At 45.1% G+C, this 15,797-nt stretch overlaps 1 protein-coding gene and 1 long non-coding RNA gene across 7 annotated transcripts in view; one reads left to right on the top strand and one right to left on the bottom strand.

Moving 5' to 3' along the window:
* LOC134344548 (uncharacterized) overlaps positions 1 to 15,797 on the top strand; it is a 147,716-nt gene that overhangs the window by 15,208 nt on the left and 116,711 nt on the right. For 2 of the 3 annotated variants that reach the window (XR_010017459.1, XR_010017461.1), the window contains exon 3: positions 5,514 to 5,605. The exons of the other annotated variant lie outside the window; for it this stretch is intronic. This is a non-coding gene — a long non-coding RNA (uncharacterized LOC134344548). The remainder of the gene's footprint in view (positions 1 to 5,513; positions 5,606 to 15,797) is intronic. 3 annotated transcript variants of the gene reach the window in all.
* Positions 1 to 15,797, bottom strand: part of hhatlb (hedgehog acyltransferase like, b) — a 59,404-nt gene that overhangs the window by 10,607 nt on the left and 33,000 nt on the right. For all 4 annotated transcript variants that reach the window (XM_063044534.1, XM_063044532.1, XM_063044533.1 and 1 more), the window contains 4 exons: positions 6,868 to 7,039; positions 4,415 to 4,559; positions 3,033 to 3,068; positions 129 to 330 (listed from right to left, as the gene is read on the bottom strand). In XM_063044534.1, coding sequence (XP_062900604.1) covers positions 129 to 330; positions 3,033 to 3,068; positions 4,415 to 4,559; positions 6,868 to 7,039 — 555 coding nt within the window. The remainder of the gene's footprint in view (positions 1 to 128; positions 331 to 3,032; positions 3,069 to 4,414; positions 4,560 to 6,867; positions 7,040 to 15,797) is intronic.

Genomic DNA, 15,797 nt, shown 5'->3' with positions numbered 1-15,797 from the left:
GGGACCCAAGACCTCTGTCTCATGGTGCTCTGAAGGGCCTGTGTGGTGCTGTATATGTACAGTGCTATGTTCTATGTTCTGACAGCCGTGGAACAGGATACAGGGGACCTTGGCAATGGGGCATTTACCTCAATCGATGCAAAAGGTTCAAGCTCAAAGAATTTCTGGACCCAGAGCTCAAAGTTGAGGCCGAAGCAGTTGCAGACAGACCAGATGTAGACCACAGGGTCTGGCCCCAGCCACAGTGTAGTGACCAGGAAGGTGCAGACCGTCGCCAACAGCTCCTTAAAGATGTTGTTGTGTTCTTCCCCCAAGTAATCGTAGACATACCTGGAAAATGATATCACACGATTGCAGGTCAGCTGTGGTGGACTCCTGAGTGGAATGCCAACACACACGTTATAAGGGATTAGGTTTATCGTACAGTGAAGCATACAGTGAAATGAGTTGTCTTGTGTCAAATACCAGTACGGTCCGAGGATGTGCTGGGGGCAGCCCGCAAGTCTCACCGTGCTTCCGACACCAACGTAGCATGCCCACAACTCACTGACCGTAACCGCAAGTCTTCGGAATGTTGGAGGAAACCAGAGCACCCAGAGGAAACCCACGCGGTCATGAGGAGAACGTACAAACTCAGACAACGGCAGGAGTTTACACGCTCTCCTTGTGACTGTGCGGGCTGCCATTGTGTGCTTCCGTTTCCTCCCATATTCCAGATTGGTAAATTAATCAGACACTGGAAATTGCCCCTAGTGTGTAGGATAGTGGTGGAATCTGGGAGAAGTTGACAAGATTATAAGGTTTTTTTTTAAAAATGGAACTAATATATGCTTAGTACTAATGGGTGGTTGAAGGTTGGTACGGCTATGCTACGGTGCCAGGTCAAGTAGTTTTGGTGTTGGCGCGTGGCCAAGTGGTTAAGGCGTCGGTCTAGTGATCTGAAGGTCGCTAGTTCGAGCCTCAACTGAGGCAATGTGTTGTGTTCCTGAGCGAGGCACTTAACCACACATTGCTCTGCGACGACACTGGTGCCAAGCTGTATGGGTCCTAATGCCCTTCCCTTGGACAACATCAGTGGCGTGGAGAGGGGAGACTTGCAGCATGGGCAACTGCCAGTCTTCTATACAACCTTGCCCAGGCCTGTGCCTTGGAAAACTTCTAAGGCACAAATCCATGGTCTCATGAGACTAACGGATGCTTTTATATATATATATATATATATATATATAATGACAAAATACAATTAAGGTTACCCTGTCCATATTCACACTGTGGGTGGGGTACTTAGAGGCACATGATAAAATGGGCCAAAGTCAACATGGTTCCCTTAAGGGAAAATCTTGCCTGCAGGGTTAAAAGCATAGATTACTTTCTAAATGGAGAGAAAATTCAAAAATCCAAGCTGCATCGGGACTTGGGAGTCCTTGTGCGGGATTCCCTAAAGGTTAACTTGCAGGTTGAGTCAGTGGTGACGAAGGCAATGCAATGTTAGCATTCGTTTCGAGAGAACTAGAATATAAAAACAAGGATATAAATCTGAGGCTTAATAAGGAAGTGGTGAGGCCTCACTTGGGAGTATTGTGAACAGCTTTGGGCCTCTTATCAAAGAAAAATATACTGTCATTGGAGAGGGTTCAAAGAAGGTTCATGAAAATGATTCTAGGATTGAAAGGCTTAAAATATGAGGAACTCTCACTGGCATTTAAAAGAATGGGGGGGAATCTCACTGAAATCTATCGAATATTGAAAGGCTTATATAGAGTGATTGTGGAGAGGATGTTTCCTATGGTGGGGGAGTCTAGGACCAGAGGGCACAGGCTCAGAATAGAGGGATGCCCATTTAGAATGGAGATGAGGAGGAATTTCTTAAGCCAGAGGATAGTGAATTGTGGAATTCGTTGCTGTGGAGGCCATCATTGAGTGTACTTAAAGCCAAGGTTGATAGATTTTTGATGTCAGGGTATGAAAGGTTATGGGGAGAATGGGGTTGAGGAAAATGGATCAACCATGGTAAAATGGCAGAGCAGAGTCGATGGCCCAATTCTGCTCCAACGTTCTGTAGTCTTATGGGTGGGGTGGAAAGTGGGAAGGAATCACCTGATGTTAGGAAATGTTCAGACAAGCGGTAGAGTGGAATGAGCTTGTTCTACTGTTGCTCAGGGATGATCTGATCTCTGCCTGAAATCCACTTTCCTGTCACCTGTCCATAACTTTTGATGACCCAACACATATATCTGTCAATCACTGCTTGTGTTAGCACGGGAGTACAGCTTGGCGTACAGGGGCAATGTAGATTGGCTGATCAACAGGTGTTGTAACAACCACCTCACACTGAACATTAGGATACAACAGGATCTTTTAAGACTCTTAGAGAGGCACATGGAGCTTAGAAAAATAAAGGGCTATGCGGTAGGGAAATTCTAGGCAGTTTCTAGGGTAGGTAACATGGTCAGTGCAACGTTGTGGGCTGAAGGGCCTGTAATGTGCTGTAGATTTTTATGCTTCTATTAGTAAGACCAAGAAATTGATCTGTGAACTTCAGGAAGGGGAAGTTGGGAGAACACAGACCAGTCCTCATTGAGAGGTTAGCATAGAAAGGGTGAGTAACTTCAAGTTCCTGGGGGTCAACATCTCTAAAGGTCTTTCCCGGGCCCAACGTATTGTTGCAATCACTAACCCTAACCCCTACATCTGCTCCCTGTATCAAAACTGGCTTCTGTTCACACAACACCCTTATGATTTAAACCAGCTTTAGGCGTTTTACCATCAGGAAAGGGTTAGGGAGCTGGTACCTCTCTTTCAGAGGAACTTGACGACCAGGGCCCTGCTGGAGGATCCCTGGAATGCATGCATCAGAAAATCCTTCAGCACCCCAGCTCTAGCAGATAACACCATGGTCCTCGAAGGCCCACCCCACCCCGATAGGCTTCAGCATTGCAAACAGTGTTCAAAGGGTAATTCCAACACACCAATATCAAGGCAAAGAACACATTTAACATATCAATGGGTACAAAGCAGCTTGGATCACTTACTTGCACAGCCAGTCATTTATCCCCCTGTCAAAGTGCCTGGAATACAAATCACACAGTCAGAAAGATTCTGCAGATGTTGGAAATCTGGAGCAACACACACAAAATGCTGAAGGAACTCAGCAGGTCTGGTGGCATGCATAGGGATGGGGGTGGGGAATGATCAGCCTTCGACGGGAGTTCAGTGAGACCCTCTCTCACTGCTTCCCCCCCTCCCATGACCTCTGCTGTTCTCTGACCCTTCGACCATGCGCTCATCCAGACTGATTGTAGTGGTGGAGGTCCTGCCTTTGGTGGAGGTCCTGCCTTTGGTGGGAGAAAGTGAGGGAGCAGAAGTTGGGTGACAGAGTCCGGATCTGGGACCGCAGAGACAAGCGGGTGAGTTAAAGACAACAGTTTTGTAAACTAACGAGCAAAAGGAAGGCAGAGGATTTGCTAATGTAGAATACAAAATGGTGTTGTGACTGACTAAATGAAGCCACATAGTAACCATAACGGGGAGATATAAAAGTCTTTATTCAATCTCACTGACTTTCGTGAGAGAATACAATTCACCTCTCACTCAGCAGCTTGACCAGCACGGTGGAGGGATTGTTGGGACCCTGCATCAGGACTGAAGCACTTGTCTCACCTGCCTATTACTTCCCCCAGGGTCCCCTCCTCCTTCCTCTTCTCCTATTGTCCACTCTCCTCTCTGATCAGATTCTTTCTTCTCCAGCCTTTGACCTTTCCCACCCACCTGGCTCCACCTATCACCTTCCAGCTAGCCCCTTCCCCTCCCACCAACTTTTTACTCAGGCATCCTCCCCCTTTCTTTCCAGTCCTGAAGAAGGGTCTCGGTCTGAAATGTCAGCTGTTTACTCTTGTCCATAGATTCTGCCGGACCTGCTAAGATCCTGCAGAATTTTGTGTGTGTTGCTCAGGGATGAAGGAGCTGGTCCAACTGGTTGAGTTTTCTTAATCTCCTTTCCCTCCCTGGGTAATAATTTGCTTGATGCCGCAGGTAAGACACACACACACAAACAATCCTGGAGGAACGCAGGTCATGCAGCATCTATGGAGGGGGAATAAACGGGTCAATATTTCGGACCAAACCCTTTCTTCAGAGGAAATTTTAGAAAGTGTACCGTATCAGATTGGTTGTAAGAATGTGGCAAGTGTGCATGTGGTCAATCAATTGGGCCCCCTATGTGCGGGAGGACTCTCTTCTGGGCGGGGGCTTTCGACTGTGCGTATCTTTTGTCTTGGCAGGCCCAATACGTTGCTCCTGTACTACATGTTTTCCAGTGTGTACCATAATTAACATGACTCAGTTAAAAAAAAGTCCAATTATACTACTCCGTTGTAGTTCTTGCCCCGCACCATGCATAACAAAAAGCACTTACGTCTCAGCGAAAACGTAGAGCATGGTGATACATTTCGGTGGCTTGGGCGGGTCGAGGTAGTCTAGTCTTGCCACGGTCCCCACCACCCCGAACATCACCGCTGCTTTTATCCAGTCGTACACCAGGTTGAAGTAAGCCAGACAGGCTGCCAGGGAAAACAAGAGTCGCTGGTTAAAAAGTCTCCATGCTTTATCAGTGCCCGCGACTCTGGTGGTGAATGCTTCTATCTGGCCGTGACTCCCAGTGTCAGTGACTGTATGGAAGGCGGCATTAATGCAAATGGCCAACTCTAATCTCACTGCCGTTTGTGGGAGCCTGCTGTGCACAAATTGGCTGCCATACTTCACATTCATCGATCATATGAAGTACTTTACTGCTTGAGATTAATATTATATTCAATTTGTTTCTTGTGGGTGGGAATGTGTGTTCAGCTGTGGTGAAGGAGGTACTGCCTTTGGTTGGAGATTGGTAGGGAGGGAGCCTACTTCAGCGGAGGAGGGGTGACAGAGTCCAGATTTGGGATCGGAAAGCCAAGCAACAGAGATCTCCACCAAGGACCCCCACCATCTCGCTACGGTTATCGGGCAGGGGCTACAGGAGCCTTAGGTCCCACACCGCCAGGTTCAGGAACAGTAAATGCCCCTTAACCTGAACCAAGTGGAACAATTCACTCACCTCAACACTGAATTGATTCTGCAACCTACATACACACAACGCAGACTCTTTACAGCTCATGCTCTCTATCTGTCTATCTGCTCATCTTTCCCTTTATTTATTTATCTATATTTATTTACATAATTTGTCTTTTGCAAATTGGTTGTTGTCAGTCTTTGTGTATATACACGTTTTTCATAAAATCTATTTTATTTTCCTGCATATGCCCGCAAAAAAATGAATCTCTGTTGTATATGGTAACATATATGTACTTCGTTGATAAATTTACTTTGAACATTTGAACTTTGAAATTTGAATTAAACACTGCAGTTTTGTGAATGGACAAGCCAAAGAAAGGCAGAGGATTTGCTAAACAATGTGACTGACTAAAAGAGCCAGATGGAAGCCATAATTGTGAGATTTAAACGTCTGTTCAATATCACAGATATTCAAGAAACAGGATACAGTTCATCTCTCCTGACAGGGGTTCAGAGGCCTGATCTATGGAAATCCAGGGCAAGAACTGCAGGCCCAGAGGTAGGAGGCCTGTTCTGTGTGCGTAAGCGGGTGGAAAAGGGGCTTGCTTTGCTGGTAAACAAGGGAAAAGTCCGCATATGCTGGAAATCCGAGCAACACACACAAAATGCTGGAGGAATTCAGCAGGCCAGGCAGCGTCTATGGAAAAAAAGTACAGTCAACGCCTTGGGCCGAAACCTTCGGCAGGAACAAAATGTTGACTGTACTTTTTTCCATCGAAGCTGCCTGGCCTGCTGAGTTCCTCCAGCGTTTTGTGTGTGTTGCTTGTTTGCTGTAGGTTGTTTTTGTTGCTTGTGCTGTTCTGCTGAATGACAGTTGCAGCCTGCCCCCAGCGCATCCTCATGTTGTGTTGGTTGTTAACACAAACAACATATTTCACTAACTGTTTCAGTGTTCATGTGATACATAAATTAATCTGAATCTGACGTAATGTTTTATATTTTGCGGGAACTTGCTGTGCAAATATATTATATTAGAGACGGCATAGTAGCATAGTGGTTAGCGTAATGCTTTACAGTCCAGGCAACACGGGTTCAATTCCTGCCACTGTCTGTAAGGAGTTTGTATGTACTCCCCGTGACCATGTGGGTTTCCTCCGGGTGCTCTGGTTTCCTCCCACTGTCCAAAGACATGCCAGTTGGTAGGTTAATTGATCATTGTAGATTGTCCTGTGATTAGGCTAGGGTTAAATTGGGAAATTGCTGGGTGGTGCGGCTCACAGGTCTGGAAGGGCCTCTTATGACCTGTATCCCAATAACTCAAACCAATCAATCAATAAATCAATAAGTATATCAACAAATCAATCAATAAATAAAATCTTTTTAAATACAAAGTTTAACAAAATACAATTATCTGTAGTTTCTATATCCATAATCACATACTTAACTTTTTCTTGTGCTACCTGTAATCTCATAACTCCGGAATAATTCCAAATAAACTGCAGTACAGGATAGAGGTTGTGGCAGAGATTGGCCTTGTCACATGTACTGTACACCAGGTTTGTTTGCGTCAACAACCAACACAGTCTGAGGATGTGCTGGGGGCAGCCCACAAGTGTCAGTCAGGCCCTTCAACCCATGATGACTGTGCTAACCATCTGGACATGGCATAGGGAGGGGAGGGGAATGAGGCTGAGAAGTAAGAGTCTGTGAGGACCATGCAAGACCTTGAGTGTAGGGAACAAAGAGAGGTTGAACGCTACCCAGATTGACGCTTGTGGGGTTTAGTCTAGGCTTTGGTTGATGCCCCGACCAACGACCTACCTAATGCCCAATCAGAAAGCGTTGTTGTCAGCTTGAGGTCGGAAGGTATGGTTAGAATGTAGAGGTAATGGAAGATGATGTCCACCAGGATGATGACAGCGAGATGCATCAGAGCATATTTCCCAATGTTCCACATCTCGTTCTGCTTCCGAGTGAACCTGGACTGATTTATCTGTGGGGACATGAGACTCAGAATTAACTCAGCCTTTGCGTTGGCAAGAAATTCTTTTCAGCCCACAGGGAACTAGACTGATAAAAGACCACTGGACATACGAGGAATATCAGGCCATTGGGTCCATCAAGTCTGCTCCACCATTTGATCATGGCTGAATAATTATCCCTCTCAACCCCATTCTCCTGCCTTTTCCTGTAGCCTTTGATATCCTTACAAATCAAGAATCCTGTCAATTTCTGCTTTAAATATACCCAATGACGTGGCCTCCACAGCTGTCTGTGGCAATGAACTCCACAGATTCACTAACAAAAGAACTTCCCCCTCATCACAATCAAGAGAAAATGTGCAGTTGCTGGAAATCCAAGCAACACACATAAAATGCTGGGGGAACTCAGCAGGCCAGGCAACATCTATGAAAAAGAGTACAGTCGATGTTTCCAGCCAAGACCCTTCAGCAGGACATGAGAAAAAGATGAGGAGTCAGTTCTGTTTGAAATGGATATTCTTGTTTTCTGAGGCTGCACACTCTGGTCCTAGATTCCATCACTATTGGAAATATCCTCTCCACATCCTTGCTATCTAGGCCTTTCAATAATCAAAAAGTTTCAATGAGATCCTCCCTCATTCTTCTAAATTCCAGTAAGTACAGGCCCACACTATCAAATGCTATCTGAATAGTGCTGCCAGAGGTGATGGTGCATATTACTACATTTAAGAGACAGACAAGCACTTAAAACGGGCAAGGCATAGAAGGAGACAGAGATGGTGCAGCAAATAGGATAGTATAGATGGGCCAAAAGGTCAGCATGAATATAATGGTTGAAGGGTTCGTTTCCTTGCCCTTTGTGGTGCAGAAGGACAAGAAAAGAGAGCTGAGGTAGAAGATGACTGTGACAGAGGGTGGAAGGGTTTAGATGACCTCATCCTGCTAATTCTTGTGGATGACTAGGACAGACTCTGGTACAGCTGGTGAGGGGAATGGAGAGTGCTGGGGGTGCTCCAGGGGGAGAATCCTGGTGGACAGTGGTCTGGGTTATTTCTGAAAGCATAGAGGAGCATAGTGTTGGTGCGTGGCCAAGTGGTTAAGGCATTCGTCTAGTGATCTGAAGGTCGCTAGTTCGAGCCTTGGCTGAGGCAGCGTGTGTGTCCTTGAGCAAGGCACTTAACCACACATTGCTCTGCAACGACACCGGTGCCAAGCTGTATGGGTCCTAATGCCCTTCCCTTGGACAACATCGGTGTCGTGGAGAGGGGAGACTTGCAGCATGGGCAACTGCTGGTCTTCCATACAACCTCGCCTAGGCCTGCGCCCTGGAAACCTTCCAAGGCACAAATCCGTGGTCTCATGAGACTAATGGATGCCTATAAGAGGAGCATTATAGAATCAAAGCGAAGTACAGCATAGAAGCAGACCCTTTGGCCCATCTAGTCCATGCCAAAACCATTTAAGCTGCCCACTCCCATCGACCTGCACTGGGACCATGGCTCTTCATATCCACGTACCTATACAAACTTTTCTTAAATGTTGAAATTGAGCTTGCACGCACCACTTGTGCTAGCAGCTTGTTCCACACTCTCACTACCCTCTGAGTGATAGAAGTTTCCCCTCATGCTCCCTTCAACTTTTCACCTTTCACCCTTACCTCATGACCTCTGGTTGTAGTCCCATTCAACCTCAATGGAAAAAGCCTGCTTGCATTTACCCTAGAATTGAAAATACACGTGGACTGAGATGTTAACTGTCCTGTGCTATCACCAGTGGGATCATCAGTTGATCTGCCACCTGTCTTCAGGAGTTTCGGCCCGGTTATGATCAAGACTCCCTCGAGGTGGTGGGCCAGCAGTGCTAAAGCACCACCTCCCACCGGTGAGCTTAAAAACTTGGCATCTGCCCCTATCAGAGTTGTTGGTCGCTTCCATCCAACAGATAGTCTTCTCTTTGAGTACCTCTATCAAATCTCCTCTCAATCTTCTACGTTCCAAGGAATAAAGTCTGCATTAAATTCCAATTGCCATCTTTCAGCCCATTTTTCCAGCTGATGCAGACCCCTCTGCAGGCCATGATAGTCTTCCTCACCGTCCACTACGCCCCCCCCCCCAAATCTTCGTGTCATCTGCAAATTCACTGATCCAGTTAACCATATTATCATCCAGATCATTGATACAGATGACACACAACAAAGGACGCAGCACTGATCCCTGTGCCAGAGACCCGACAGCTGTGACATTCCTCGGTTAGGCCATCCCCCTGACAGCATCCAAAGTGATATATCTGTTGTTGAGAGGGATGGCCACAGGGGTACTCTGTATGGGCTTCTTAACTCATTTCCTGTCCTGACTGTCTCCCTATTTCCCGTGTCCTGCACTTTGGGTACACCTACCTCTCTATATGTCCTATCTATCACCCCACCAGCCTCCCCAGTGATCCAAAGTTCATCCAGTTCCAGCTCCAATTCCTTAACGTGGATTGTTAGAAGCTGCAGCTGGATGCACTTCTTGCAGTTGTAGTCATCAGGGACCCTGGAGGACTCCCTGCCCTCCCATATCCTGCAAGAGGAGCATTCATCTATCCTGCCTGAGCTCTCCACTGTCCTAGCTGAGCAGCTGTAAGTGACGGAAGGAAAAAAGCTTTACCTGGAGCTTCTCTTTTTTTGCCTTCTCTGACTGAACCCCCTCTTCACTCACACCTCGAAGAACTAAAGCCTCACCACTCTAATTCTATCCACTCAGACGATGGCCACTCCGCATGCCCCTGCCTTCCTTTAATTTGATCTTGCTAATCAATCCCAAATGCCGATTGGTTGCTGGTCAGAGCTCAAATAAGCTGCTGCGATCTGCTGCTGCCTTTTTCTACTTGGGCAGTGGACCTGAGTGAAACCCTCTCCTTGCAAACTTCTGATGTCACAATTGGTAACTGGTCAGAACGCAAATAAGTTGCCACAATCCACCACATTAGGGAAAAGGGTTACAGAGAAAGGTTGAAAAGGTTGGGACTTTATTCCCTGGAGTGTAGGAGAGTGAGGGGAGATATACAGAATTATGAGGGCGATAGACAGGATAAATGCAAGCAGGCTTTTTCCACTGAGGTTGGGTGAGGCTAGAACAGGAGGTTATAGATTTCGGGTAAAAGGTGAAATATTCAAGGGGATTCTGGGGGGCGGTGTGGGGAGTTTCTTCACTCAGAGGGTGATGGGAGTGTGGAATGAGCTGCCAGCGGAAATGGTGGATGTGGTTCGATTGCAGCATGCAAGAGAATTTTGGATAGGTACATGGATGGGATGGGTACAGAGGGATATGGTCTAAGTACAGGTTGATGGAACTGGGCAGAATAACACTTTGGCATGAATTAGATGGGGCAAAATACCCGTTTCTGTGCTGTAACACTTTATGACTCCAGAACTCTATTCTAAACTGCCCAGGTCCCACTTAAACACAGTCTCTACTCTGGCTGAAGATGCATTGTCCGTGGAAGCTGATACACTGATGGGTAGCCAGTATGTCTATTAAAAATGTCCAGTCTGCTCTGACCAGGTAGTGTATGATGGAAGTCCCTTCCGCCCAACGGTGTCCTATCTTGAAGAGATAACAGGCAAGTTATAGGACTAACAGGCAGGTCTTTGAGGTATAATAATGTTGTCCTGGAGGTGTAGTCAGCAGTAATCAGACCTATTTCCAAAGGTAGTTGTACAGCTTTCACACACTTGCATCCACTTCGGAAGAGCAAATGTGTATGAGGGAGCCATAGCGTTATTCAATGCAGTACTTTGACCCTTTGTATCCACGTGGATCATCAGTCCCCCATTTAGATTCATAGAAACATAGAAACCCTACAGCACAATACAGGCCCTTCGGCCCACAAAGCTGTGCCGACCATGTCCTTACCTGAGAAATTACCTAGGCTTACCCATAGTCTCTTAAAAGACCCCATTGTTTCCGCCTCCACCACCGCTGCCGGCAGCCCATTCCACACACTCACCACTCTCTGCGTAAAAAAACTTATTCTTGACATCTCCTCTGTACGTACTAACAAGCACCTTAAAACTGTGCCCTCTCGTGTTAGCCATTTCAGCCCTGGGGAAAAGCCTCTGACTATCCACATGATCAATGCCTCTCATCATCTTATACACCACTATCAGGTCACCTCTCATCCTCCGTTGCTCCAAGTTCACTCAAACCTATTCTCATAAGGCATGCTCCCCAAACCAGCCAACATTCTTGTAAATCTTCTCTGCACCCTTTCTATGGTCTCCACATCCTTCCTGTAATGAGGTAACCAGAACTGAGCACAGTACTCCACCTGGGGTCTGACCAGGGTCCTATATAGCTGTAACATTACCTCTCGGCTCTTAAACTCAATCCCACGATTGAAGGCCAATGCACGGTATGCCTTCTTAACCACAGAGTCAACCTGCATAGCAGCTTTGAGTGTCCTATAGACTTGGACCACAAGGTCCCTCTGATCCTCCACACTGCCAAGAGTCTTATCATTAATACTATATTCTGCCATCATATTTGACCTACCAAAATGAACCACCTCACATTTATCTGGTTGGACTCCATCTGCTAATTCTCAGTCCAGTTTTGCATCCTATCAATGTCCCGCTGTAACCTCTGACAGCCCTCCACACTATCCACAACACCCCCAACCTTTGTGTCATCAGCAAATTTACTAACCCATCCCTCCACTTCCTCATCCAGCTCAATGATAAAAATCATGAAGAGTAAGGGTCCCAGAACAGATCCCTGAGGCACTCCACTGGTCACCGACCTCCATGCAGAATGTGACCCGTCTACAACCACTCTTTGCCTTCTGTGGGCAAGCCAGTTCTAGATCCACAAAGCAATGTCCCCTTGGATCCCATGCCTCCTTACTTTCTCAATAAGTCTTGCATGGGGCACCTTATCAAATGCTTTGCTGAAATCCATATACACTACACCGACTGCTCTTCCTTCATCAATGTGTTTAGTCACATCCTCAAAAAATTCAGTCAGGCTCGTAAGGCACAATCTGCCCTTGACAAAGCATTGCTGACTAATCCAAATCATATTATATCTCTCCAAGTGTTCATAAATTCTGCCTCTCAGGATCTTCTCCATCAACTTACCAACCACTGAGGTAAGACTCACTCGTCTATAATTTCATAGAAACATAGAAACATAGAAAATAGGTGCAGGAGTAGGCCATTCGGCCCTTCGAGCCTGCACCGCCATTTATTATGATCATGGCTGATCATCCAACTCAGAACCCTGCACCAGCCTTCCCTCCATACCCCCTGATCCCCGTAGCCACAAGGGCCATATCTAACTCCCTCTTAAACATAGCCAATGAACTGGCCTCAACAGTTTCCTGTGGCAGAGAATTCCACAGATTCACCACTCTCTGTGTGAAGAAGTTTTTCCTAATCTCGGTCCTAAAAGGCTTCCCCTCCATCCTCAAACTGTGACCCCTCGTTCTGGACTTCCCCAACATCAGGAACAATCTTCCTGCATCCAGCCTGTCCAATCCCTTTAGGATCTTATACGTTTCAATCAGATCCCCCCACAATCTTCTAAATTCCAACGAGTACAAGCCCAGTTGATCCAGTCTTTCTTCATATGAAAGTCCTGCCATCCCAGGAATCAATCTGGTGAACCTTCTTTGTACTCCCTCTATGGCAAGGATGTCTTTCCTCAGATTAGGGGACCAAAACTGCACACAATACTCCAGGTGTGGTCTCACCAAGGCCTTGTACAACTGCAGTAGTACCTCCCTGCTCCTGTACTCGAATCCTCTCGCTATAAATGCCAGCATACCATTCGCCTTTTTCACCGCCTGCTGTACCTGCATGCCCACTTTCAATGACTGGTGTATAATGACACCCAGGTCTCGTTGCACCTCCCCTTTTCCTAATCGGCCACCATTCAGATAATAATCTGTTTTCCTATTTTTGCCACCAAAGTGGATAACTTCACATTTATCCACATTAAATTGCATCTGCCATGAGTTTGCCCACTCACCCAACCTATCCAAGTCACCCTGCATCCTCTTAGCATCCTCCTCACTGCTAACACTGCCACCCAGCTTCGTGTCATCGGCAAACTTGGAGATGCTGCATTTAGTTCCCTCATCCAAGTCATTAATATATATTGTAAACAACTGGGGTCCCAGCACTGAGCCTTGCGGTACCCCACTAGTCACCGCCTGCCATTCTGAAAAGGTCCCGTTTATTCCCACTCTTTGCTTCCTGTCTGCTAACCAATTCTCCACCCACACCAATACCTTACCCCCAATACCGTGTGCTTTAAGTTTGTACACTAATCTCCTGCGTGGGACCTTGGCAAAAGCCTTTTGAAAATCCAAATATACCACATCCACTGGTCTCCCCATCCACTCTACTAGTTACATCCTCAAAAAATTCTATGAGATTCATCAAACATGATTTTCCTTTCACAAATCCATGCTGACTTTGTCCGATCATTTCACCGCTTTCCAAATGTGCTGTTATCACATCCTTGATAACTGACTCCAGCAGTTTCCCCACCACCGACGTTAGGCTAACCGGTCTATAATTCCCCGGTTTCTCTCTCCCTCCTTTTTTAAAAAGTGGGGTTACATTAGCCACCCTCCAATCCTCAGGAACTAGTCCAGAATCTAACGAGTTTTGAAAAATTATCATTAATGCATCCACTATTTCTTGGGCTACTTCCTTAAGCACTCTAGGATGCAGACCATCTGGCCCTGGGGATTTATCTGCCTTCAATCCCTTCAATTTACCTAACACCACTTCCCTACTAACATGTATTTCACTCAGTTCCTCCATCTCACTGGACCCTCTGTCCCTTACTATTTCTGGAAGATTATTTATGTCCTCCTTAGTGAAGACAGAACCAAAGTAATTATTCAATTGGTCTGCCATGTCCTTGCTCCCCATAATCAATTCACCTGTTTCTGTCTGCAGGGGACCTACATTTGTCTTTACCAGTCTTTTCCTTTTTACATATCTATAAAAGCTTTTACAGTCCGTTTTTATGTTCCCCGCCAGTTTTCTCTCATAATCTTTTTTCCCCTTCCTAATTAAGCCCTTTGTCCTTCTCTGCTGAACTCTGAATTTCTCCCAGTCCTCAGGTGAGCCACTTTCTCTGGCTAATTTGTATGCTTCTTCTTTGGAATTGATACTATCCCTAATTTCCCTTGTCAGCCACGGGTGCACTACCTTCCTTGATTTATTCTTTTGCCAAACTGGGATGAACAATTGTTGTAGTTCATCCATGCAACCTTTAAATGCTTGCCATTGCATATCCACCGTCAATCCTTTAAGTGTCATTTGCCAGTCTATCTTAGCTAATTCACGTCTCATACCTTCAAAGTTACCCCTCTTTAAGTTCAGAACCTTTGTTTCTGAATTAACTATGTCACTCTCCATCTTAATGAAGAATTCCACCATTAATTCCACAATTAATGAAGAATTTCCTGGGCTATCTCTATGCCCTTTCTTGAATAAGGGAACAACATTCGCAACCCTCCAATGCTCCAGAACTTGATGATGCAAAGATCATCACCAGAGGCTCAGCAATCTCCTCCCTCGTCTCCCACAGTAGCCTGGGGTACATCTCATCCAGTCCTGGTGACATATCCAACGTGATGCTTTCCAAAAGCTCCAGCACATCCTCTTCCTTAATATCTACATGCTCAAGCTTTTCAGTCTGCTGCAAGTCAGCACTACAATCACCAAGATCCTTTTTGATTAGCTTTACTTGTCTCACGTACGTTGAAACATTGAAGCGTACAGTGAAATGCATTGTTTTGTGTCAACAACTTAGTAAGAACCCGAGCAAAAGGGTAATTTAATCTATTGAATAAAGTTGGACCCAAAATTAAATTTTTCTAAGATTTTAAATAAATAATGCCATTCAACCCGATCAAAAGCCTTCTCAGCATCTAAGGATATCACACACTCTGATATCTCCTTAGAAGGAGAATAAGTAACATTTAATAATTGACAAATATTAAAATGAGAATATCAATTTTTAATAAAACCAGTCTGATCGTCAGAAATGATAGATGGTAAGATATTTTCCATCCTACGGGTCAGAACATTAAGTAAGGAAATTGGTCTATATGAAGACCATTCATTTGGGTTCTTATTTATTTAAGGATAAGCGAAATAGAAGCTTCGTAAAAAGATTGCGGCAAACTACCTGATTTAAAAGAATCTGAAAAAACTGAACACAAATGAGGTACAAGCAAAGAAGAAAAAGCTTTATAAAATTCTCCAGAAAATCCATCAGGATCTGGAGCTTTCCCTGAATGCAGTGAACGTGCAGCCTCGGCTATTTCTTCGTGAAAAATACATTGATCCAACTGTTTTCGTTATCAACAGAAAGCGTAGGGATATTTATTTGGTCTAAAAAATTATCCATTACAGTATTATCTTTAAGAAGAGCAGAACTATAAAGTTTAGAATAAAATTCTCTAAAAGTATCACTTATTTCTAAATGATCAGTTGTCCTAATACCGTTAGCTTTACAAATTTCTTTAATCTGTCATTTAGCACTAGAAGTTTTAATTTGGTGAGCCAATAATTTACCTGTTTTATCTCCATGAATATAAATTTGACTTTTATCCTTTTGGAGTTGAGTTTCAATAGGGTATATTAATAAAAAATCATATTTAGTTTTAATTTCAACCTGTCTTTTATGTAAAACAGGATCTGAAGTCAAAGCATATTCTTCATCTAATTGTTTCAGCTGATTGGCTAAATTAATTCTCTCTCTA

Source organism: Mobula hypostoma, chromosome 3, assembly GCF_963921235.1.
Source record: "Mobula hypostoma chromosome 3, sMobHyp1.1, whole genome shotgun sequence".
NCBI classification, from domain to species: Eukaryota; Metazoa; Chordata; class Chondrichthyes; order Myliobatiformes; family Myliobatidae; genus Mobula; species Mobula hypostoma.
Note: the sequence above shows the minus strand (reverse complement) of the source record. Positions and strands in the feature narration are given on the sequence as shown.